General features: G+C 37.5%; 1 protein-coding gene across 1 annotated transcript in view; it reads left to right on the top strand.

The window, feature by feature from the left end:
- Nucleotides 1-14,354: 14,354 nt before the first annotated feature.
- Nucleotides 14,355-27,526, top strand: part of RFTN2 (raftlin family member 2) — a 198,903-nt gene continuing 185,731 nt past the window's right edge. The window contains exon 1 of the mRNA XM_053698565.1: nucleotides 14,355-14,686. Within this exon, the coding sequence (XP_053554540.1) occupies nucleotides 14,548-14,686 (139 nt within the window). The 5' untranslated portion in view covers nucleotides 14,355-14,547. The remainder of the gene's footprint in view (nucleotides 14,687-27,526) is intronic.

Here is a 27,526-nt window from a genome sequence, read left to right as displayed (position 1 = left end):
GGGTAGGGAATTTTTTTTATTTTATTAGGGGGCTTAGAATAGGTGTAATTAGCTTAAAAATCTTGTAATCTTTTCTTTTTTTTGTAATTTAGTGGGGGTTTTTTTTTTGTAATTTAGTAATTTAGTTTAGTTTATTTAATTGTATTTTAGTTTAGATATTTGTAGTTTATTTAATTTATTGATAGTGTAGGTGTATTTGTAACTTAGGTTAGGATTTATTTTACAGGTAAATTGGTAATTATTTTAACTAGGTAGCTATTAAATAGTTATTAACTATTTAATAGCTATTGTACCTATTTAAAATAAATACCAAGTTACCTGTAAAATAAATATAAACCCTAAAATAGCTACAATGTAATTATTAATTACATTGTAGCTATTTTAGGGTTTATTTTATAGGTAAGTATTTAGATTTAAATAGGAATATTTTAATTAATAATATTAATATTAATTAGATTTATTTTAATAAGAATTTAGTTAGGGATGTTAGAGTTAGATAGGGTTATTATACTTAATATATATATAATAACGATATTAACTATATTAACCCTAATATAATTAGGGTTAATATAGTTAATATAATAACTATATTAACTATATTAACCCTAATATAATTAGGGTTAATATAGTTAATATAGCTGGCGGCGGTGTAGGGGGATTAGATTAGGGGTTAATGTGTTTAATATAGGTGGCGGCGGTGTAGGGGGATTAAATTTGGGGTTATTATTTTTAAAATAGATGGCGGCGGGGTAGGAGCTCACTTTAGGGGGCAGGTAAGGTAGATGGCGGCGGTGTAAGGGGCTAACTTTAGGGGGTAGGTAAGGTAGATGGCGGCGGGGGAGGTAAGGTAGATGGCGGCAGGGTAGGGGCTCACTTTAGTGGGTAGGTAAGGTAGATGGCGGCGGGGTAGGTAAGGTAGATGGCGGCAGGGTAGGTAAGGTAGATGGCGGCGGTGTAAGGGGCTCACTTTAGTGGGTAGGTAAGGTAGATGCGGCGGGGTAGGTAAGGTAGATGGCGGCGGGGTAGGGGCTCACTTTAGGGGGTAGGTAAGGTAGATGGCGGTGGGGTAAGTAAGGTAGATGGCGGCAGGGTAGGGGCTCACTTTAGTGGGTAGGTAAGGTAGATGGCGGCGGGGTAGGTAAGGTAGATGGCGGCGGGGTAGGGGCTCACTTTAGGGGGTAGGTAAGGTAGATGGCGGCGGGGTAGGTAAGGTAGATGGTGGCGGGGTAGGTAAGTTAGATGGCGGCGGGGTAGGGGCTCACTTTAGTGGGTAGGTAAGGTAGATGGCGGCGGGGTAGGTAAGGTAGATGGCGGCGGGGGAGGTAAGGTAGATGGCGGCGGGGGAGGTAAGGTAGATGGCGGCAGTGTAAGGGGCTCACTTTAGTTGGTAGGTAAGGTAGATGGCGGCGGGGTAGGTAAGGTAGATGGCGGCGGGGTAGGTAAGGTAGATGGCGGCGGGGTAGGGGTTCACTTTAGTGGGTAGGTAAGGTAGATGGTGGCGGGGTAGGTAAGGTAGATGGCGGCGGGGTAGGTAAGGTAGATGGCGGCGGGGGAGGTAAGGTAGATGGCGGCGGTGTAAGGGGCACACTTTAGTGGGTAGGTAAGGTAGATTGCAGCGGGGTAGGGGCTCACATTAGGGGGTTATAGATTTAATATAGCTGGCGGCGGGGTCCGGGAGCGGCGGTTTAGGGGTTAATAACTTTATTAGGTGTCGGCGGGGTCCGGGAGCGGCGGTTTAGGGGTTAATACATTTTTTATTGTTAGGATAGTGAGGGGGGATAGCGGATAGAGGGTTAGACGTGTCGGGCTATGTTTGGGAGGCGTGTTAGACAGTACGGGAGATTTAATAATTTAGTCAGGTTTTGTAGGCTCCGGCAGTTTCTAAAGTGCCGTAAGTCACTGGTGACTCCAGAAATTTGTACTTACGCAGATTTCTGGACATCGCTGGTTTATCAGACTTACGGCACTTTAGCCTCTGACGGTGCCGTATATGGGATAGCTCGAGTTGAGAGCTGAAACTACGGGAATGGAAACTTTGTTTCTTTATTTACATAGGGCGTAAAGACGCAGGCGCAATGACAAATAGATTTCAGAATACGAATAGAAACAGATCAGGGCACGCATGTGCATATTAACAGCTGTTTCAAAACGCATGCGCAAATTGTTGTCTCCTCTGGAGCGCGCTTCAAGTCTACGTAAGAGAGCAGGAGGCACTGCTCTATAAGCAATAGCGGAAGTCAAGGATGGGAGGAGTTGGCGTTCAAGACGTAGATAAGTTATAAAATAAATTATAATATCACAAGATGCTTATTTTCCAAAATAAACATTGCGGTTTACATTGCAAGTATATTGAGAATTAATAATGTTCATTAGAAAGCATATAATTTACATTCACTTTAACTGTTTTGTGAAACAAGAAAGTGTCATGAAAAACATCAAAAACACATTACAAAGTACAGTTACACTCATAATAACTTAAAAAATTATTTTAAAAAAATTGTATAAAAAAGTTATAAGGGCTCAAAAAGGCAGGCAAAGGGCTTTAACACAGAGATACATACCTATACATGACTAAATATGTCTATGTATGTGTGTGTATATATATTTATATGTTTATATGTGTGTACTAGGGCTGCACGATTAACTGCATATGCGGTTTTAAACCGCGATTAACCGCCACGATTAAAAATCTGCGAGTGTGCAATTTTTAGCCCCGCTAAGAAGTGACATTACTCCCCCATGTGAACAGGCTTAGCAGCGACTGAAGAGAAGATCCTGATCGCACACGTGATGGGTCTCTCCCTCTGAGCAGTCAGCGTTCCTGGGATGATCCCGGGGAGGAGGGGCGGAACATAGACTGGGAAGGAGGTTTGTAGCATGATAGTGGCCCATCGGAATTTAGCACCGACACAACACCGGCTTTTTCATTACAGGCGGTGCTTCACGTCTTCACATTTGAGGGAAAATATTAACTTGTTCTAATGTTTAAAATGCACTCAGGTCCCTGGGAGGCAGCTGAGAGGCTTAAAACGCTAATAAAGTATACGTATGGAAAATAAATGTTTTAATTTGAAATAGTATTTTCTAAGCTGCCTCCCAGGGACCTGAGTGCATTTTAAACATTAGAACAAGTTATTAGTTTCCCTCAGATGTGAAGACCTGGGACTCACAGGAACTGTAGTGACAGAACAGGAAGTATCATGATCCCACAGCACCGCCTGTAATGAAAAAGCCGGTGTCGTGTCGGTGCTAAAATCCGATGGGCCACTCTCATGCTACAATTCTCCTTCCCAGACTATGCCCCGCCCCTCCTCCCCGGGACCATCCCAGGAACGCTGACTGCTCAGAGGGAGAGACCCGTCATATGTGCAAAATTAAGGGGTTATAGTAATTTCTAAGAAAATCAGGATTAAATCGCAATCGCGTTTTAAAAAAAACAACAACACGATTTCCCCCCCCCCCATATCGTCCAGCCCTAGTGTGTACATATATATTTATCTATTAATATGTGTGTACATATGTATTTATATGTGTATCTATGTATTTACAGACATACATACACATAGCTATACTATAATCGCGTTTGTAACGCGTCCGTCGTCAGTTGCGCACGCAGCCAAAGGAATGTTGGATGCGCTCACAGAGCCAAAATAATCCACCTGGATGCAGTGTAAGTTGCATCCAGGTGGATTCAGAAAATGCGGTGGATTCTTTCACCACCCTGCCATTTTCGGAATCCACCTGGATGCAGCGTAGCCAAACGAAGCATTAAGAAAAAAACACCTAAGCGCCCCGCACTAAATATTAAGATAAAAACACCTAACCTGCCAGCAAAAAATAACAAAAAATCTAACCGTCCGCACAAAAAAATAAAAAAACATGCCTGCACAAAGTATTAACAAAAAAAACCCTAATCCGCAAATTAAACAATGCAAATAACATAATTAAAATATTAACCCCTAAACCGCCAACCACCCACATCGCAATAAACCTAATTAACCTATTAACCCCTAAACCGCCAATCCACACATTGCAATAAACCTAATTAACCCCTAAAATGCCAACCCTCCACATCGCAATAAACCTAATAACTCCTAAACCGCCAACCCCCCACAACGCAAATAACTAATTTAATTACTAATCCCCCTAACCTAACACCCCCTAAATGAACCCCAATTACATAAAATAAAAAAATACTAAGTTACAATAAAAAAAATAAATAACATTACTTAAAAAAAGAAAAGAAAAAAAGAAGATTAAATTAACCCCTTAACTACCGAGGACGTGCAGCGTACGTCCTCAAAAAAAGGCAGTTAACGCATGAGGACGTACCCTGCACGTCCTTGGTGTGGAAAGCAGCTGGAAGCGATCCTGCACGCTTCCAGCTGCTTTCCGGTTATTGCAGTGATGCCTCGATATGGAGGCATCCTGCAATAACCTTTTGTAGCCATCCGATGCAGAGAGAGCCACTCTGTGGCCCTCCCTGCACCGGACATTCATGGCTTACTTCGTTAGTGGGTGGGAGCCTGTGTGGGAGGCCGGTGGCGGCTATCCGTGGCCCTGGTGATGTGGAGGGGGGCGGGATCGTGGGCGGGAATGACCGGGGGCACACACGGACGCGCGCATGCACGGGAGGGCGGGGGCGGGCGCGCACACGGGGAGGGAGCGGGTGGGAACCGCTACACTACAGAAAAATATGTATTTAAATCGGTAAAAAAAGGGCAATAAAAAGTAAAAAAAAAAACATCAGTCAGGTGGTGGGGAAGCTACACTACAGAAAAAAAACACAAAAAAAACACATTTTTCTTTTGCAAACTGGGTATTGGCAGACAGCTGCCAGTACCCAAGATGGCCCCCAATAAGGCAGAGGGGGAGGGTTATTAGAGAGCTGTTTTGGGGGGGGGATCAGGGAGGTTGGGGGCTAAGGGGGGATCCTACACAGCAGCATATGTAAATATGCTAAAAAAAAATTCTTTTTTTTTTTTTAAAAAAACTTTTATTTTAGTACTGGCAAACTTTCTGCCAGTACTTAAGATGGCGGGGACAATTGTGGGGTGGGGGAGGGTAGGGAGCTGTTTGGGAGGGATCAGGGGGTCTGATGTGTCAGGTGGGAGGCTGATCTCTACACTAAAGCTAAAATTAACCCTGCAAGCTCCCTACAAACTACCTAATTAACTCCTTCACTGCTAGCCATAATACAAGTGTGATGCGCAGCAGCATTTAGCGGCCTTCTAATTACCAAAAAGCAACGCCAAAGTCATATATGTCTGCTATTTCTGAACAAAGGGGATCCCAGAGAAGCATTTACAACGATTTGTGCCATAATTGCACAAGCTGTTTGTAAATAATTTCAGTGAGAAATCTAAAATTGTGAAAAATTAAAAGTTTTTTTTAATTTGATGGCATTTGGCGGTGAAATGGTGGCATGAAATATACCAAAATGGGCCTAGATCAATACTTGGGGTTGTCTACTACACTACACTAAAGCTAAAATTAACCCTAGAAGCTCCCTACATGCTCCCTAATTAAGCCCTTCACTGCTGGGCATAATACACGTGTGGTGCGCAGTGGCATTTAGCAGCCTTCTAATTACCAAAAAGCAAAGCCAAAGCCATATATGTCTGCTATTTATGAACAAAGGGGATCCCAGAGAAGCATTTACAACCATGAATGCAATAATTGCATAAGTTTGTAAATAATTTCAGTGAGAAACCTAAAGTTTGTTAAAAAATTTGTGAAAAAGTGAACAATTTTTTTTATTTGATCGCATTTGGCGGTGAAATGGTGGCATGAAATATACCACAATGGGCCTAGATCAATACTTTGGGATATCTTCTAAAAAAATATATATACATGTCAATGGATATTCAGGGATTTCTGAAAGTTATTAGTGTTCCAACTTCCAATGTAACTAGCGCTAATTTTGAAAAAAAGTGGTTAGGAAATAGCAAAGTGCTACTTGTATTTATGGCCCTATAACTTGCAAAAAAAGCAAAGAACATGTAAACATTGGGTATTTCTAAACTTTTTTTTGGTGGTTGTAGATGTGTAACAGATTTTGGGGGTCAAAGTTAGAAAAAGTGTGTTTTTTTTCCATTTTTTCCTCATATTTTATATTTTTTTATAGTAAATTATAAGATATGATGAAAATAATGGTATCTTTAGAAAGTCCATTTAATTGCGAGAAAAACAGTATATAATATGTGTGGGTACAGTAAATGAGGAAAATTACAGCTAAACACAAACACCGCAAAAATGTAAAAATAGCCTTGGTCCCAAACGGACAGAAAGTGGAAAAGTGCTGTGGTCATTAAGGGGTTAAATAAATCTAAAATTACAAAAAATAAAAAGTCTAAAATTACGGAAAAAATAAACAAAATTATCAAAAATTAAAAAATTAAACCTAATCTAATAACCCTATGAAAAAAAGAAAAAAAAACTCAAATAAAAACAACCCTTAATCTAAACTAAGATACCAATAGCCCTTAAAAGGGCCTTTTGTAGGGCATTGACCTAAGTTAAACAGCTCTTTTACCTAACAAAATTACCAATTACCCCCAAACAGTAACCCCCCCCAACCAACCAACTCCCCAAAATAAAAAAACTTAAGTCTAAAAAAACCTAAGCTACCCATTGGCCCTAAAGGGGCATTTGTATGAGCATTGCTCTTGCTCTTTTACAAACAGCTCTTTTGCGCCCATAAAAAAATAAAAAAAAATCCCTAATCTAAAAAAAAAACACCCCAAAAAAAACAAAAAACTTAAGTCTAACCCCCGAAATAGGTACTCACAGTTCCTGAAGTCCGGCGACAAACGTCTTCTTCCAGGCAGTGAAGGTCTTCATCCAGCACGGGGACATCGTCTATCTTCATCTGGAGTGAAGGCAGGGTCGGAGGTGATTATGGAGTGGAGGTGATCGCGGAGCAGGACTGGCGGCCGTGGAGCAGGACCCGCGTGGAGGTTCCTCTTCATGCGCTCACCACTGCACACTGAAGATTGAATGCAAGGTACCCCATTTATATTAGGGTACCTTGCATTCCTATTGGCTGAAATTTTAAAATCAGCCAATAGGATGAGAGCTACTCAAATCCTATTGACTGATTTGAACAGCCAATAGGATTTCAGTAGCTCTCATCCTACTGGCTGATTTAAAAAATGTCAGCCAATAGGAATGCAAGGTACCTAAATGGGGCACCTTGCATTCAATATTCAGAATGCGGCGGCGACCGCATGAAGAGGATCCTCCACGCCAGCCCTGCTCTGCGATGGCCGGTCCTGCTCCACGGTCACCTCCGCTCCGCGATCACCTCCGCTCCGCAACGCCTTCGCTCCAGATGAAGATAGAAGATGTCCCTGCGCTGGATGAAGACCTTCACCGCCTGGAAGAACCCCTTCGCCACCGGACTTCAGGAACTGTGAGTACCTATTTCGGGGTTAGACTTTTTTTTTAGTTTTTTTTTTTTTTTAAATAAGGGATTTTTTTTTTATGGGCGCTAAAAAGCTGTTTGTAAAAGAGGCAATGCCCATACAAATGCCCCTTTAGGGGCGATGGGAAGCTTAGGTTTTTTTAGACTTAGGTTTTTTTATTTTGGGGGGTTGGTTGTGTGGGGGGTTTTACTGTTAGGGGGTAATTGGTAGTGTTTTTAGGTAAAAGAGCTGTTTAACTTAAGACAATGCCCTACAAAATGCCCTTTTAAGGGCTATTGGTAGTTTAGTTTAGATCAGGGGGTGTTTTTATTTTGGGGGGTATTTTTATAGGGGTATTAGATTAGGTTTAAGTTTTGCAAAGCCAAAGCCATATATGTCTGCTATTTATGAACAAAGGGGATCCCAGAGAAGCATTTACAACCATGAATGCTATAATTGCATAAGTTTGTAAATAATTTCAGTGAGAAACCTAAAGTTTGTGAAAAAATTTGTGAAAAAGTGAACAATTTTTTTTATTTGATCGCATTTGGCGGTGAAATGGTGGCATGAAATATACCAAAATGGGCCTAGATCAATACTTTGGGATATCTTCTAAAAAAATATATATACATGTCAATGGATATTCAGGGATTTCTGAAAGATATTAGTGTTCCAACTTCCAATATAACTAGCGCTAATTTTGAAAAAAAGTGGTTAGGAAATAGCAAAGTGCTACTTGTATTTATGGCCCTATAACTTGCAAAAAAAGCAAAGAACATGTAAACATTGGGTATTTCTAAACTTTTTTTTGGTGGTTGTAGATGTGTAACAGATTTTGGGGGTCAAAGTTAGAAAAAGTGTGTGTTTTTTTTCCATTTTTTCCTCATATTTTATATTTTTTTATAGTAAATTATAAGATATGATGAAAATAATGGTATCTTTAGAAAGTCCATTTAATTGCGAGAAAAACAGTATATAATATGTGTGGGTACAGTAAATGAGGAAAATTACAGCTAAACACAAACACCGCAAAAATGTAAAAATAGCCTTGGTCCCAAACGGACAGAAAGTGGAAAAGTGCTGTGGTCATTAAGGGGTTAAATAAATCTAAAATTACAAAAAATAAAAAGTCTAAAATTACGGAAAAAATAAACAAAATTATCAAAAATTAAAAAATTAAACCTAATCTAATAACCCTATGAAAAAAAGAAAAAAAAACTCAAATAAAAACAGCCCTTAATCTAAACTAAGATACCAATAGCCCTTAAAAGGGCCTTTTGTAGGGCATTGACCTAAGTTAAACAGCTCTTTTACCTAACAAAATTACCAATTACCCCAAACAGTAACCCCCCCCCCAACCAACCAACTCCCCAAAATAAAAAAACTTAAGTCTAAAAAAACCTAAGCTACCCATTGGCCCTAAAGGGGCATTTGTATGAGCATTGCTCTTGCTCTTTTACAAACAGCTCTTTTGCGCCCATAAAAATTTAAAAAAATCCCTAATCTAAAAAAAAAACACCCCAAAAAAAACAAAAAAACTTAAGTCTAACCCCCGAAATAGGTACTCACAGTTCCTGAAGTCCGGCGACAAACATCTTCTTCCAGGCGGTGAAGGTCTTCATCCAGCACGGGGACATTGTCTATCTTCATCTGGAGTGAAGGCAGGGTCGGAGGTGATTATGGAGTGGAGGTGATCGCGGAGCAGGACTGGCGGCCGTGGAGCAGGACCCGCGTGGAGGTTCCTCTTCATGCGCTCACCACTGCACACTGAAGATTGAATGCAAGGTACCCCATTTATATTAGGGTACCTTGCATTCCTATTGGCTGAAATTTTAAAATCAGCCAATAGGATGAGAGCTACTCAAATCCTATTGACTGATTTGAACAGCCAATAGGATTTCAGTAGCTCTCATCCTATTGGCTGATTTAAAAAATGTCAGCCAATAGGAATGCAAGGTACCTAAATGGTGCACCTTGCATTCAATATTCAGAATGCGGCGGCGACCGCATGAAGAGGATCCTCCACGCCAGCCCTGCTCTGCGATGGCCGGTCCTGCTCCACGGTCACTTCCGCTCCGCGATCACCTCCGCTCCGCTCCGCCTTCGCTCCAGATGAAGATAGAAGATGTCCCTGCGCTGGATGAAGACCTTCACCGCCTGGAAGAACCCCTTCGCCACCGGACTTCAGGAACTGTGAGTACCTATTTCGGGGTTAGACTTTTTTTTTAGTTTTTTTTTTTTTTTTAAATAAGGGATTTTTTTTTTATGGGCGCTAAAGAGCTGTTTGTAAAAGAGGCAATGCCCATACAAATGCCCCTTTAGGGGCGATGGGAAGCTTAGGTTTTTTTAGACTTAGGTTTTTTTTATTTTGGGGGGTTTGTTGTGTGGGGGGGTTTTACTGTTAGGGGGTAATTGGTAGTGTTTTTAGGTAAAAGAGCTGTTTAACTTAAGACAATGCCCTACAAAATGCCCTTTTAAGGGCTATTGGTAGTTTAGTTTAGATCAGGGGGTGTTTTTATTTTGGGGGATATTTTTATAGGGGTATTAGATTAGGTTTAAGTTTTGCATAACCAACACTGTTAAATTAATAGACTTTTACCTCTGATTACCTTGTTTCTAAGCCCCTGCAGACTGCCCCCTTATCTCAGTTCTTTTGACTGACATGCATTTTAGTCAATCAGTGCTGACTCTTAAATAAGTCCACGGGAGTGAGCATAATGTTATCTATATGACACACATAAACTAGCAGTGTCTAACTGTCAAAAGCTGTCAAAATAGGAGGCAGTTCAACGGCTTAGCTTTCGACAAAGAATACCAAGAGAGCATAGCAAATTTGATGACAAAAGTAAATTGGAAAGTTGTTTAAAATTGCGTGCCCTATTGGGATCACGAAAGTTTAATTTTGACTATACAGTCCCTTTGAGAAAGTGTTTAACTATGTACTGTAAATATTTCCCATTCCAGTGTTCTTCGCATAGCAGAATTTATACAGGGAGTGCAGAATTATTAGGCAAGTTGTATTTTTGAGGATTAATTTTATTATTGAACAACAACCATGTTCTCAATGATCCCAAAAAACTAATTAATATCAAAGCTAAATAGTTTTGGAAGTAGTTTTTAGTTTGTTTTTAGTTATAGCTATTTTAGGGGGATATCTGTGTGTGTTCAGGTGACTATTACTGTGCATAATTATTAGGCAACTTAACAAAAAACAAATATATACCCATTTCAATTATTTATTTTTACCAGTGAAACCAATATAACATCTCAACATTCACAAATATACATTTCTGACATTCAAAAACAAAACAAAAACAAATCAGTGACCAATATAGACACCTTTCTTTGCAAGGACACTCAAAAGCCTGCCATCCGTGGATTCTGTCAGTGTTTTGATCTGTTCACCATCAACATTGCGTGCAGCAGCAACCACAGCCTCCCAGACACTGTTCAGAGAGGTGTACTGTTTTCCCTCCTTGTAAATCTCACATTTGATGATGGACCACAGGTTCTCAATGGGGTTCAGATCAGGTGAACAAGGAGGCCATGTCATTAGATTTTCTTCTTTTATACCCTTTCTTGCCAGCCACGCTGTGGAGTACTTGGACGCGTGTGATGGAGCATTGTCCTGCATGAAAATCATGTTTTTCTTGAAGGATGCAGACTTCTTCCTGTACCACTGCTTGAAGAAGGTGTCTTCCAGAAACTGGCAGTAGGACTGGGAGTTGAGCTTGACTCCATCCTCAACCCGAAAAGGCCCCACAAGCTCATCTTTGATGATACCAGCCCAAACCAGTACTCCACCTCCACCTTGCTGGCGTCTGAGTCGGACTGGAGCTCTCTGCCCTTTACCAATCCAGCCACGGGCCCATCCATCTGGCCCATCAAGACTCACTCTCATTTCATCAGTCCATAAAACCTTAGAAAAATCAGTCTTGAGATATTTCTTGGCCCAGTCTTGACATTTCAGCTTGTGTGTCTTGTTCAGTGGTGGTCGTCTTTCAGCCTTTCTTACCTTGGCCATGTCTCTGAGTATTGCACACCTTGTGCTTTTGGGCACTCCAGTGATGTTGCAGCTCTGAAATATGGCCAAACTGGTGGCAAGTGGCATCTTGGCAGCTGCACGCTTGACTTTTCTCAGTTCATGGGCAGTTATTTTGCGCCTTGTTTTTTCCACACGCTTCTTGCGACCCTGTTGACTATTTTGAATGAAACGCTTGATTGTTCGATGCTCACGCTTCAGAAGCTTTGCAATTTTAAGAGTGCTGCATCCCTCTGCAAGATATCTCACTATTTTTTACTTTTCTGAGCCTGTCAAGTCCTTCTTTTGACCCATTTTGCCAAAGGAAAGGAAGTTGCCTAATAATTATGCACACCTGATATAGGGTGTTGATGTCATTAGACCACACCCCTTCTCATTACAGAGATGCACATCACCTAATATGCTTAATTGGTAGTAGGCTTTCGAGCCTATACAGCTTGGAGTAAGACAACATGCATAAAGAGGATGATGTGGTCAAAATACTCATTTGCCTAATAATTCTGCATACAGTGTAGGTATAGATATATATTGTACAAAAAAACTGCATATTTATATATATATATATATATATATATATATATGTGTGTGTGTATATATACTGTATATATATATATATATATATATATATATATATAGATATATATACCTGTGTGTGTATATATATATATATATATATATATATATATATTTATTAATAAATAGAACATATTCCTTTATGTGAAGGACATTGGAATGTGAAATAATAATATTTTCATGTCAGTTAGTGCACTTTAGAAAATGTAATCGGGTTTAGGTCCTCCCCCCACACACACACACTTTTCTTGCTCCATTGAAGCCTATGGTGAATATGTTAACAAGGTCATGATATTCAAAGATTGTTTTTTTTGCACTTGTAGGGTTAGCACGCCAGCGTAAACCCTTGTAGTTTCTACTTATAGTACGAGCGCTACCTGGCGCACGCAAAAAGCTTACTTCTAGCGGAGTTAGAGCGTGAGCAGAAGAGATAAATAGCACTCCACTTGTAATCTTGTCCTTAATGTTCTAAAGATTGTCATTATTTTCTGAAAGTTAAGTTGCTGTTTAGTTGTTTAAAGGGATAGAAAGGTCAAAATTTAAAGGTTTACTCCATTAGCAAAAAAACTTCTAGTATAAGTAATTTAGTGTTTTTTAGACACATATGCTGTGAGAGCCCCAGGCACAAGATTTCAAACACAACACCTATTTAGAGACTCAGCAGTGGCTAATATGACATAGATGAAGTGTTGACTGAAGCAATACACACTACTGCCAGCTGTATGCTCTAGTCACATAGCATATGTGCGTATGCCAAGGAAACAGTAAAAACATTTATTAGAACCTTTTTTTTTCTTCTTTTTTTTGCTAATTGAAGTATATTGCAGAAATGTTTTTATTTAAAATTGAAATTCACCCATGAACATTTGACTTTTGAAATGTCTGCTTATTTAATTATCTCTTTTATGGGCTGGGCCATTTCACTCCCCTGTGCTGAACAGTTTTGGAGTTTTATTTGCTGCTCACCTTTATAACTGTAGGTAATTTTTCAGTGATAAACCCACGCAAATGTTATATGATATATATATATATATATATACATACACACATTCACACACACACACATATATATATATATATATATATATATATATATATATATATATATATATATATATATATATATATATATATATATATATATATATATATATATATGATTATATTATTTTTATTTTTTTCAGCAAACCCAGCAGATTCAAGCTATATCATTATTTTATGTTTATATAATTACATATTAGATTTTAAAGAGGGGCTTCTGGGATTTAAAACAAGGGATTTGGGGGCATTAGAGTCCACAGAAATGTTTCCAAAGGGGTGCATAAATATAAAATACCCTAAGCATAATAATATCAGTGACAACATGTGACGCAGACAGAATTGCTCATTTGCAAATAATTGTAAACATGTTAGCTCTTGAAGCTGAAACGCGTAGACGTACCCTTATTGGCTCACTTTTTTAATTTCCCGGTCAAGCTTTCCCAACTGACTGAGCAGAAGCCAGCAACAGCTTCATCTTGAGGAACCGAGTGAAGTGAAAGGACTCATCACTACATCTGAAACCGGCAGAAATCATGAAACCACAATTTTTTCTTTCATGATTTAGAAAGAGCATATAATTTGAAACAACTTTCTAATTTACTTCTATTATCTAATTTGCTTCCTTCTTGTGATATCCTATGCTGAAAAGCATATCTAGATAGGCTCAGTAGCTGCTGATTGGTGGCTGCACACAGATGCCTTGTGTGATTGGCTCACCCATGTGCATTGCTATTTCTTCAACAAAGGATATCTAAAGAATTAAGCAAATTAGATAATAAAAGTAAATTGGAATAATGCTTAAAATTGTACTCTTTACCCGATTCATTAAATAAAATGTATTATTTATCCCTATTATAATTAAGGATATAGTGTGAGTCAGAATCTGCTTTCCTTTTTCCTAGTGAAGGCGTTAAATACATAAAAAAATAAATAGTATAAAAACTAAAAATCAAACCGATAAACTGTATCTATAACAGTTTATTTAGAGCCTAGAACATTTAACCAATCATTCTCTATTTGATATAGTGTCATGATGCTGAAAAGGGGTTCTAATTTTATTGAAGTTATATGCACAATGCTGTTATACATGATAAAGCTTTTCCATAACTCTCCGTGGGTAAATGTGCAGGGTTTTGTATCTTATATGTCAACCTTTAATTGCATTTCCATCCCTAGCCAAAAGGGGTGGGTACATCCACTTACAAAGCACTATTGGTGTCTGCATCAGGGGAGAGAGGAATAGGGGCTGGCTGAAATTTTACGTGGCATGAGAAGTCTTCAGTAAACTCTTTTCACTTACTAAAAGCTGCTAGGACTGTGCTGCAGAGCCTGCCTGGGATGATATACATGCTGCTGAGAATGACCAGGAAAGGATCCTTCAAGCTTCCCCCTATTGATTGTGAATGATTGCTGATTCAAATCATATCATCAAGATTAGCTGGTGTATTATCTGGTTTCTTTTGGGAAAGTATAATTAATGCCACCATGGGGTGTGGACTAAGAAAGCTAGAAGATCCCGATGACAGCAGCCCTGGGAAAATCTTTTCTACCCTCAAGAGGCCTCAAGTAGAAACAAAATTGGACTCTGCATATGAATATACATTGCTGGATTTTAGTTTAGAAGGTTGGTATGTTTCAGAATACTAAGGAATAACCTTTATGATATATTATTTATGTGTGGCTAAAGACAAATGCATTATGTACAATAGATACAATTAGGAAAATCGTTTTTAAATGTTTTAGTCTTATCTAGTTTGTAAGATGTGTGTGTGACAGTGTTGTCTACATAAAGACAAATAATTTTAAATAATGTGAAACACACAACACACACACTTGTGTAAATAGTAAAACACACACTTCTGTATACAGTTAAACAATAATGAAGGTATCCAGTTTGGAAAAGTTTTTAGTTTTTTTTTTTTAAATTAGGATAACAAAATCTTATATTTCATAAATACTTTTCTATTGTTTGCTGAAAACAAAAATAAGTCAAATATTTATATGTACCTTCCAGTAGTTCCTGTTTTTGTCACTAAGGAACAGCAGGAAGAACACACATTTTCCCTCCTGTCTGTTTTCTGTTTTTCATGAGACTTTTTTTGCAGTCAGAGCATGCTTTGTAAGAGGCCTCTGTCTCCTGGATGCTCAGTCTAGTGAAAATCCCAGTTCAGAAAGTTGAAAACACAAATAAACAAGTCCAGATGGCTGCCCTCTGGGAACATAGAAAGCCCTGTTCCCTGCATATTCTAAAGGCTTTAATGTTTCCTAACTAATATATTATTTTTTCCCAAGAATGCCAAACATTAGCTCAAACTAAAAACAAGGAATCCGCGATATGTATCAAAGCGTAATTACAATACCAAGGAGTTCATTTTATGGTCAAATACTTAAACTCTCTTATTAAAACTTATATAATGAGTAAGTCTTATCTCACAAAACAGCACACAATGCTTACATTTTATTTACTAGACAATTGTGTAAGCTAAATAATAAAATCTAAAACAAGTTGGATTTCTTTGATTACTTTTTGGGACTATATATGTTTTTATTCCGTATTTTTATTTCTGTGTTTCTTTTTTTTCTGACATTTTTTATAAAAATGGAAAATAATACAATATACAAATATTTTTAATCAATCTGTAGTTTATTTAGACTGATAAAGTGTTTCAGTGGAAGAGAATTCAGTAAAAGGACATACAGGAAATAACAGCAGTCATTTGTATTCTAAAACCATTAACTTTAAGAGTGCTGATTTACAAAGTAAATATACAAAGAATCCGCAATTCACTTTAGTTCCTTCCTGCAAAAAAGAACTAAGTAAAAGACAAGCAATTCTCAGATACAATTTACAGATACAAAGTTGTAAATTCACTTATTGAGGTATGAACTCATATTTGTTAGGTGTTGCTACTAAAATGCATTTCTCCTGCCAAAAATGATAAATCGGGAAAATTTGGTGGATTTGGTGAACAAAAGGAAAATGTTGGTAAATACCATTCTAATCAGCCGTTGGTTGCGTACCAGCCCCTCTGTTGATTTTCAAAGAGCTGTGTTTTAATGTGTTCCAGATTTTGAGGCTTTTGATATTTTTTGCTTTGTCTTTCCATATTTGGTTATATTATTTTATTTGTTACTGTGTTATAACTATAGCCCTTTAATTTAATTGATGGTCACCAAATAATATTCTTAGATGTAACTCACAGATACACACACACACACACACACACACATATATATATATATATATATATATATATATATATATATATATATATATATATATATATATATATATATATATATCGCTCTTTTTCAACTAATGAAATGGTGTTTAATATTTTAGGAAGAATGCCAAATGGTGACAGATATGTTAATAATTATTTAACTAGCATATTGTTCCAGACATGATAGCTCTAATATGCTAAAGAGCATACACAGATTACTGTAAACACTGTGTGCAGTAGATAACCATTTGGCATAAACATGTTTCCAGTTACAGTAGCATTACAGGATATGAAAAGACAGGGCAATACATGTATAAGGATCCTTGCCTAGTCTATTTGATTGGGAGAACCCCAGTTGTGTAAAAAAGCAAGATGAAAGATTGAGTAAAGGCAGGAGAAAGACCGTATTGTGTAACCTAAGAACAAGTGACCAAAGTGTACACTCCTGTAAATTATATCTCCCCTAGCTTAATAACGCTAATGGCTATTAGACAAAGCACTCTAACTCATTGGTGTACTGGGTGGGGGGGGGGGGGGTGTAGGGGACAACTCCCCCTGTGTATCCCCAGCTTTGATCATCCACTTTCAACATAGTCTACTTTTTGAATGTTATTATGATTATGTGCAGAAAATACATATGACTGCTGCATAAGTAAGTAAAAAATAGGCATTCATAATTCAGATAAAACATTCAGATATAACATGCAGTTTTAAGAGACTTTACAATTTACCTTCATTATAAAATTGTGCACAGTCTTTTTACATGCACACTTACTGAGGCACCAGCTCCTACTGAGTATGTGCAAGAGTACATAGTGTATAAGCATATGAGTCTGTGATTGGCTGATGGCTATCACGTAATACAAGGGGCCAGCAAAGTTAAAGGGGCAGTATACACTCATTTTCATATAACTGCATGTAATATACACCACTATAAAGAATAAGATGCACAGATACTGATATAAAAATCCAATATAAAACTGTTTAAAAACGTACTTAGAAGCTCTCAGTTTAGCTCTGTTGAAAAGGTAGCTGGAAAGCCCACTGCAAGTGGGAAATAAGACACTCCCCCCTCCCTTTGCATATGAAAAGACCCTTAACACAAACAGAAGCAAGCTGGAGAAGCTGATGGTATTCTCATAAAACTTTGGGGCTTGGTTAGGAGTCTGAAAATCAGAGCAATGTTATTTAAAAATAAGCAAAACTATACATTTTTAAAAAAAAAAACTTTATGGGTTATATAAATAGATCATGTACAAAACATTTATGCAAAGAAAAAATGAGTGTATAATGTCCCTTTAAAGGAACACAAAACCCAAAGATTTTAATTAATTTTTAAACATCTTTCTAATGTACATCTATTAACAAATTTTCTTTTTTCTCTTAGCATCTTTTGTTAAAAAAACAGGGAGCACTATATAGCAGCAGTTTTGCAAGAATATTATCTATTTGTAAAAGCACTAGACGGCAGCACTTTTTCCTACCATGTTCCGCTCGGGACACCTACCTAGGTATCTCTTCAACAAAGAATACCATAAAAACAATGCAACCCTTACAAATGAGTTAAAAACATAGTTAAAGTACTTTGTGGTAGCCACAGAAAACTGCTAACCCAGCTATCAGTGGTGGTTGCTTGACCCATCTGTATAGCTACTGATGGGTGACCATCAGTTTCCACTCTGCAGCTCGGGATGGGCACTTTAACTATGCATTTTACCCTTTTACTGGGGTTAAACACATAGCATTTCAGGATTGCTAGTGCTAAAATGACATGCTCTATTAATTATATAATGGCCCTTACATTATACAGTAGTGTACTATAGATTTACTATAGATTTTACTATAACTTTTGCAATATGCTTTTGTTTGCAAGAAAATGCTTCAGAGGAATGTTATCATAGGTCTTGTTATTACTTTTCTCATGCACAAATCTCCTCTGGCATCAGTATTTGCCCAGGCTTCTTCTAAATAAGGGGTTTTCTTTCATTTGTAGGTCTCTTTCAGATGTTACCAGTAAAAGTAACTGAAATAACACTAAAATACTTTTAAAGTGAAAGTAAATTCTAGCGTTTTACAAATGCTAGGATTGACTATTGAAACAAATAAAGGGTACTTTCAATCATGAAGTATAAGATACTTCATGTAGAAAGCTCCTTTATTTGTTTCAATCGATCGCCGTTTTTACCTTTACAGGAGCCCACGGCAAAAAGAAATTTGGCTAAGAGGTGACGTTTTCACCTCCCAGCCAATAGCCGTGCGGTAAATCCGGCTCCCATGGACGCCAAGCCGGATTTACCGCATGGCTATTGGCTAAGAGGTGTCACCTCTTAGCCAAATTTTTTTTTGCCGTGGGCTGTTGTACAAGGTAAAAACATGGATCGATTGAATCAAATAAAGGAGCTTTCTACATGAAGTATCTTATACTTCATGATTGAAAGTCCCCTTTATTTGTTTCAGTAGTCAATCCTAGCGTTTTATTTACTCTAAGTTTAAGTTTAAAAAAACATTTACAATGAATAATGATTTATTTTTGCATTGAAATCTGTACCTTTTCTGCTGTTTTTTTTTTTTTTTAAGTTTCGTTTTTCTACTTTTGTGATATTGTTTTTGTCAATTAGTGATTGTGAAGTAACATCGTATTTAACATGAGAGAGATTAAAAGTCTGGATTGTGCATCTTTTAGGAGAATCTGCACAGAAGCATTTACCAGATTTACAGGATCTATGTATAACTTTCCTTCTCTTTCTTACCATAAGGTTTACCTGGGTTATGATTGCAGTAATATCTAGATGAGTGCGTCATTATTGTTCCCCTGTTCTACTAAGGTCTATCTCTATAGAGTCCCTATTCTTGCAGTCATTAACTGTCAGTTCTAGTCTTCCAAAAATCCAAGCTAACTCGGTGTTCTACAGCATTTAATTAAAACATTTACCTAAAGCCAATCTTCGCTTGAGTCTGCAGGCAACAATGGTAGCCATGGTCATTATGTTACTATAAAGTCCATTGTTTGCAAATGTTATCTGCTGAAGCCAGTTAGAGAAACATATGTAGCTGAGTTAGCCTTGAGAAGTCAGCAGAGAGCATTTCATGTTCTGAGAATTGGAAAATCCACAATTTTTTAGAGCTAAATTACAGGAAAAGGGGGGGGGGGCAAATTACAGGAAAAGGGGGCAAAATCAATAACGAAAATGAGCGCTGGTATTACAAGTGAGACGCAATGCGAGCACAACCTTGCGTTCGCAATGCCCGGAAGCCTTGTGCTCACAAGAGAGCGCTTCTATAGACTCCAATGGGAGCCTCATTCTCATGCCACAAGATATGGCAAACCACCTAGCTCAGTGCAGGGGCCAATTTGCGTAGCATTGGGCAGCAATAAAGAAATATATATGTATATGAATATATACATATATATGTATGTGTTTATATGTGTATATACACATATTAACACATAAATATATATGTATATAAGCATATACTTATATATTTAAAGTGAAAACACAGTCCTCCATTGAGATCAATGTAAAGGCACTTTAGGTGCCATTTTTTCCAACACCCCACATCCCCTCACTTTAACCCTTTATAACTTTTGTGCAGTTTTTTTTTTTTTTATAAAAATGCTCATCTTTATTTTTTAATGTTAACTATTGTACTCTTTATTTTTGGGTCAATTGGGGCAAATTTTTTTCATTAACTAGAGGTCTGACCTTAATTAATTGCACTAAGAGCAAAGTGAAACCGCAAGTTCACTGGAGCATTAACCAGCCACTTGTAATGGCTGGTTATTTAATGTGCACCTGTAAATGGTAAAATTTGCCCCTTTACGGACACATGTTAAGATAGCGCTCCACTCATAATCTAGCCCTTTATATTAAAATCTCAAGGTGTGTACTGTCCCTTTAAGTGCCTAACTAACTAAACCCCTAACTGCTTTATTTTACTCTTCAAGTGACCTACACTTCAGTTCCGTGTCAGTAACTTCCCCCTTTTCCAGCACATCTCCAGTACTGTATATATCCTGTGAAACTTCCTGTCTAGCTCTGTGCACTTTAAAATTAATCAGATCAGATACACAAGATTTCCTGGACTTCTCTTAGGGGTGAATTAAAAAAATAACTGTATTGTTCAAAACACAAGAAACACTAGTTGCCCATGTGTATGGTTGGTGGCCCTACACTGGGCACAGAGAATAAGAAAAGGGGAGAAGGTACTGTAGCCTTGTGAGATATGGCAAACTATATAAACAGTGTGTGTGAATATATGTATAGCTATCTGTGTGTGAATCTGTCTGTCTATTAGAGATGAGTAGACAAAATTTTTCGTTTCTGACAAAATGTTTGTTCAGAAGATTCAGGGAAATCTGTTTTCCCAGAATATTCGGTGGCTGCACTATTCAGTATTCATTTTGTTTAACTGAAATTCAGTACAGGTAGCCCTCAGTTTACGCCGGCGTTAGGTTCCAGAAGGAATGGTTGTAAATCGAAACCGTTGTAAATTGAAACCCAGTTTATAATGTAAGTCAATGGGAAGTGTAAGTTCCAGGCCCCTCTCAAAATTGTCATAAGTAACACCAAATACATTATTTTTAAAGCTTTGAAATGAAGACTTTAAATTCTAAACTGCATTATAAATATAATAAAATAATCACACAACACAAAATATATAATTAAACTAAGTTAAATAAACAAAAACATTTGCTAAACAGCATTATAAACCTAATAAAATAATTACACAACACAGACTTCACTTGCATTTTTCTGCAAACAGTTCTTTCTATGCATTCCAATCTGGACTGATTTATAGACAGGAAGATCTTGTTCCTTTGAAATCTGCTCGATAGCTCAGGTCTGATTAAACTGATTAATTTCAGCTTGCTTGTCTTTGCTGCAACACAAGCGGACAGCTCCACCTACTGGCTATTTTAATAAATGCACTGCTTCTCAATGCTTTTCAATAGCAGTCACATGACTGGAAAAAAAGGTTGTTATTCTGAAACGGTGTAAATTGAACCGTTGTAAAACGAGGGCCACCTGTATTCATTTTTTTTTAAACTTTAACATTCATTTTCGTTAAAATGAAAGTAAATATTTCAAAGCTACAGGTGAAAATTTCACCCATAGCTACAATACTTACCTTAGTGTGCTCTGGAGAGAGCGCTAAACCTGATCCTCTTCTTGCCAGAGCCCGGCCGCGCTAACAGCGGCTTAATGTTCTCGGTTCTCAGGACCTGCACTTACTTTTAGCGCAGCTGGGGCTCTGGCAAAAACAGGATCGGGTTAGTGCATTTTCTAGAGCACATTAAGGTAAGTATTAACCCCTTATAAAACAACAAAGTAAACAAATGAATACTGACAGTTTAGTCAGTATTTTTAAATTTTGCAGATCTCTACTGCTTATCCACAAACATATAAACTTGTGTATGTGTATATACAGTATATGTATGTATGTGTATATATATATATATATATACCTGTGTATATATATATATTAGGGCTGCACGTTTAATCGCATATGCGATTTAAAACCGCGATTAATCACCGTGATTTAAAAACCGCAAGAGTATGCATGTTTTAGCCCCGCCCCCTTTGACATCACCTATGACGTACAGGAGGGCTGGCTGTAACTGTTCATTGTGCGCAGGCTTCTGTAGGGAAAGTAGGAGGAGGGGGTGGGGGGAGTAGAGAGGCTGTTCAGGAGTTGCACTATGGAGGAATTTGCCAGTTTGCCTCAGCTCTGATTCCAGCACTCACAGCTGCCTACACAGGTAAAATATAGCCTGTTTACATAGAAAAAATGAATCCTCTTCTTTTAAATAAAGTATTTATTGACGCAAACAGTTCAGAAAGTGCACCACGGAAAATAGCTCAGGCAATGAAGTACAAGTGCACATTTACTGCCTGATCTATTTTCTATGGTGCACTTTCTGAAATGGTTTTTAAACACTTCAATAAGACTTTCTTTTAAAGAAGAGGCTTTGTTTTTGAAAGATATAATTTTTTTCTGATGTTTGGGAAGTTGTGGGCTCTCTTTTAATCCTCTGTGCCACTTTGTGGGAGTATATGCATAAAATAAAGGCAGCCCAAGCACGTACAGAGATACTGTGCTCTGAGTGTCAAGTCTACTATGTAATTACAGCACTGGCAGCTAATTTTATTTAAACTATTTTGTGGTTTGAATTTTTATGCTCCCAGAGTGTATTGGACATTGAAAAACATGTACAGTAAGATTCTGTAGGGTTAAATACATTTTTTAATGAAAAATTAAGGTGTTATAGTCATTTATAAGAAAATCACGATTAAATCGCAATTGATTTTTTTTTTTGCCTATTATTGCCCAGCCCTAATATATATTTTGTAAAGTGCTTCTTTGAAGAGTTTAAATAAAGCTGTTTGTATTTTTTTCATACATTTGTTTCTTGTCATATTTACATTTCAAATGGTGTGCGGGATCAAATAATGTTATTATATTTTCTATAGATTGTGGTGTCTATGTTTCCCAGCACCCATGATTATTAATAAAATGTTTTCTTTATAATAACCATTTGGAGGTGCCACTCTCATATAAATATTTATATGTTGTTTTAGCAATGGTATAATGACCATATATAATTATTTCTCAGTCTCGTTATTAGAATACAACCAGAAAACACAGAATATTGATATACAGTATTAAAACCAGAAAAAAAAATCAGAAAAACAGCTTCTATAGGCTAAAGTGGTAGGTATTTAGTGTGACCTTTTCTTACACTTCAGTAATAGCAGGAACCTGGCTCTCGTAAACCTAAATGGAATGGAAGCCTAATAATAGTGGTCGACAAATCTGTTCAAAATTTAGGAGCCAGTTAGAATATTTCGGAGCCAGACAGTGGTATTTGTATATAAATATATAGAAAATCACACAAAAAGTTAGGAGCCAGGGGAAAAATGCTAGGAGCCAGTGGCTCCCTGGCTCCTAGGTTTGTCGACCTTAATTAATGTCATTGCTAACACCTGTATTTGTCCTACTATTTCATGTCAAAATGACTGCTGTGAAATGGTCTATTACACCAGTTTTGTGCAAGACATGCTTGAGCATTACATACACATTTAGTATGAGTTAAATTTATTGGAAGCTTGCTAATTAGACCAACTTTCAATTACATCATTCCTTTCAAAATGCCAAAGATCATAGAATCAGCAAGTCCACTCTTAAAGGGAAATCAGCAAACAAAATGGATACATACTCAAGATGTGGGATTCACATCTGATAAGAAGTTTCTCAGAGTTTCTTTTTTATGAGACCGGAAGAAGTCTAGCATTGGGATGCCAAGTTGACCCTTCTACAGTCCAAATAAGCTTGTTCAGGAATGGTCTTTGTGGAGGGGTAGCCGCCATTTTTCTGGAAGGGGAACAGAGTGAAAATTAGATATGCTAAAGCTCACAAAGTTTGGAATGAAGATCAGTGGAAAAGAGTATTATAGAGTGACAAATCCAAGTTTGACATTTTTGGGTCCAATCTTCGACAATATGTGAGAAGAAGAGTTGGAGATAGATGGAAGAATGAGTGCTTGCGACTTTCAGTGAAACATGGTGGAGGGTCTGTCCTGGTTTGGGGTGCATTTCTGCCAGTGTTGTTTGTGATATTGTCCAAATTGATGGGCTTATGAATGCTGAAAAGTACCGTCAGGTTTTAATTCAACATGCCATTCCTTCTGGAAAGCACCTGATTGGGAATGGATTTATTTTTCAGCATGATAACAATCCCAATCACACTGTTAATGCAGTGAAATCATATTTGGAGAGAAAAACAATTGATAAAACACTGACAGTTATCGAATGGCCACAACAGAGTGCAGACCTGCATATTATAAAGGCAGTATTTGATCACCTGGACAGAGAAATAAATAAAAAACAACCTAAATCTAAAGAACTCAGGGAAGTGCTGAAAGAAGCCTGTTATAATATACCAAGAAGATTACTTCAGAAAACTTCAGGACAGTCTCCCCAAGAGAGTTCAAGATTTGTTTACTGCCAAGTGAGGTCACACTAAATACTGACTTTTGCCTGAAGAAGCCATTTTGTTCTGAAAATTGTGTTGTTTTTTTATATTTTGTGTACATATTTCCTGTATTTTCTGTTTGTATCTTAATGAGACCGAAAAATAAATATGGATGTTTATTAAAACTTTGCTAAAACAACAAATCTAATGGTGGCCTAAGACTTTTGCACAGTACTGTATATATACAAATACATAAAGGACAAACTCTCTCTGGGTTTCTTCAATAAAGTGCTTACATTGCACATGTAGCACTTGTGAAGTTTGGGGAACTCACCCATTCTTCATCCACAGTGCAAATGGTATTGAAACACATATATAATGCACATGCCCATCCCCCAATTAGAAAAGTCCACCAATGATCATTGTAAAATTAACAATGAATATGTAAATATCATAATGACAATAATGGTTGCCATTTTCATAATTTAATAAATACTGTATGGCAGTGATTTTTAACCTTTTTTTGCCGTGGCACACTTTTTTACATTAAAAAATCCTGTGGCACACCACCATCCTAAAATTTTTAAAAAATCACACATTGTAGCCTAATACAGCATATATATATATATACATACACACAAACACACATATACTGTATGTATTGTGCTGTTATGCCATGCCTCCTACAAACTACCCCGGCACTGGGAGTAAAAAACAAGCAAAATTTAAAAAATGTCACACTGTTGTCAGTCTGCCATGGCACACCTGAGGACCTCTCATGGCACACTAGTGTGCCACGGCACACTGGTTGAAAAACACTGCTGTATGGCAACCTATATCATCCATACTGTAATAGATGAAAAGTGAATAATATAAATAAGGAAAGTTTATAATGGTGCTGTAATCCATGCAAAATTAATATTATGGGCCCAAACATAATCTTTATGCTAATCACATTTTTCACAAGGAATAACATGAGATTATTTTCTCCAAATACAAGGAATAGAAAGATCCAATCAGTACCTAGAACAGACAGCTGTCTCCTAGTACTGCTATGCTTAATGGTTCAGTAATGAAATATTAACTATTATCACACATAACTTCTGTTCTTCAGCTCAAATATCAAACTGTGTGTCATACACAATGTACTGTACATTAGCAGAATCCCATAGAACCTAAGATGTAGATTTTTTTTTTTAAAACAACTAAATAATCAATGAAGTAAGTCACCTGATATTAATATTTCAAAACTGAACCATTAAAGGGACACTGAACCCAAATCTTTTCTTTTGTGATTCAGATAGAGCATGCAATTTTAAGCAACTTTCTAATTTACTCCTATTATCAAATTTTATTCATTCTCTTGGTATGTTTATTTGAAAAGCAAGAATGTAAGTTTAGATGCCGGCCCATTTTTGGTGAACAAACTGGGTTGTCCTTGCTAATTGGACAGCACCAATAAAAAAGTGCTGTCCATGGTCCTGAACCAAAGGTTTGCTCGTTCCTTAGCTTAGATGCCTTCTTTTTAAAATAAAGATAGCAAGAGAATGAAGAAAAATTGATAATAGGAGTCAATTAGAAAGTTGCTTAAAACTGCATGTTCTATCTGAATCACGAAAGAAAAAATTTGGGTTCAGTGTCCCTTTAAGTGTAGCAGTATTAGAAGAGAGTTGTTTGTTCAATGTACTGATTGGATCTTTAAATATTTCAAAGACATTCTCAGTAGTGATTTTGCATCAGAGTTTTGTGGTAGTTGTAGTCCCAGATATCTATACTATAATTGCGTTTTTAATGTCCGTCGCCGTCGGCAGTTGCGCACGCATCCTCAAAGGAATGTTGGCAGCGAGAGGCAGCCAACAGAATGCTGGCTGTGCGTGCAGCCAAAATAATTCACTGCATCGCTGCATCCAGGTGGATTCCAAAAATGGCAAGGGTGGTGAAAGAATCCTCCGCGGATTCTTTCACCACCCTTGCCATTTTTGGAATCCACCGGGTTGCAGCAAAGGCAAAAGGAGCATTAAAAAAAAAAAAAACTGCCCGCAATAAGTATGAAAAAAACACAGAACCGTACGCAATAAGTATTAAAAAAAAAAATACCACCCGCAATAATTATTAAAAAAAAACCAACCTAACCGCCCATACGAAGTATTAAGAAAACCCCCCAACTACCTAATAAAATTATTAACCCCTAAATCTGCAAACCCCAACATTGCAAACTACCTAATACATCTATTAACCCCTAAACCGCCAACCCCCACAACGCATTAAACCTAATTTACCTATTAACTCCTACACCGCCCAACCTCCACAACGCAAAAAACTAATTTAATGACTAAGCCCCCTAACCTAACACCCCCTAAATTAACCCCTTAATTACAATAAAAATAAACTATATTACAATAAAAAAAATTTAAAAAATTACATTAAATTAATTTAATTACAAAAAATAAAAAAGGCTAACATTACAAAAAATAACAAACACATTATCCAAAATAAAAAATTAAAGTCCCCCCAAAATAAAAACACCCCACCCAATCTAATGCTAAACTACAAATAGCCCTTAAAGGGCTTTTTGTAGGGCATTCCCCTAAGTTAAACAGCTCTTTTACATTAAAAATAAACAAAGTCCCCCTAACAGTAAACCCCCCCAAAAAAACCTAACGCTAATAAACCTAATCTACCCATTGCCCTGAAAAGGGCATTTGTATGGGCATTGCCCTTAAAAGGGCATTTAGCTCTTTTTCACTGCCCTTAAAAGGGCATTCAGCTCTTTTTCCAAGTGCCCAAAAAAACCTGTTATAAATTAAAAAAAACAAACAAAAAACTAACACTAAAGCCCCAAATAGGTACTCACGGTTGCTGAAGAAGGTCTTCTTCCAGGCGGATCCATCATCTTCATCCACAGCGAAGGCGGCACGGAGCGGAGTTGTGGAGCGGTGTATCCAGAAGTGGCGATCCTCGTCGGCAGTCATCGGCTGTGGTGGCGCTCCTCAACGGCGGCAGTGGCACTCCTCGGCAAAGGCATGGATGTTCCTCTTCATGCAATCGTCCGCCGCACACTGAAGAAAGAATTCAAGGTACCCCATATTTATTGGGGTACCTTGAATACTATTGGCTGAAATTTTCAAAATCACCCAATAGGATGCGAGCTACTGAAATCTTATTGGCTGATTTGAACAGTCAATAGGATTTTAGTAGCTCTAATCCTATTGGCTGTTTTGAAAAATTCAGCCAGTAGGAATGCAAGGCACCCCAAATTGATTGCA

Source organism: Bombina bombina, chromosome 1, assembly GCF_027579735.1.
Source record: "Bombina bombina isolate aBomBom1 chromosome 1, aBomBom1.pri, whole genome shotgun sequence".
Taxonomy (NCBI): Eukaryota; Metazoa; Chordata; class Amphibia; order Anura; family Bombinatoridae; genus Bombina; species Bombina bombina.
The sequence above is the reverse complement of the archived record's forward strand: the minus strand, read 5'-3'. Positions and strand labels throughout refer to the sequence as shown.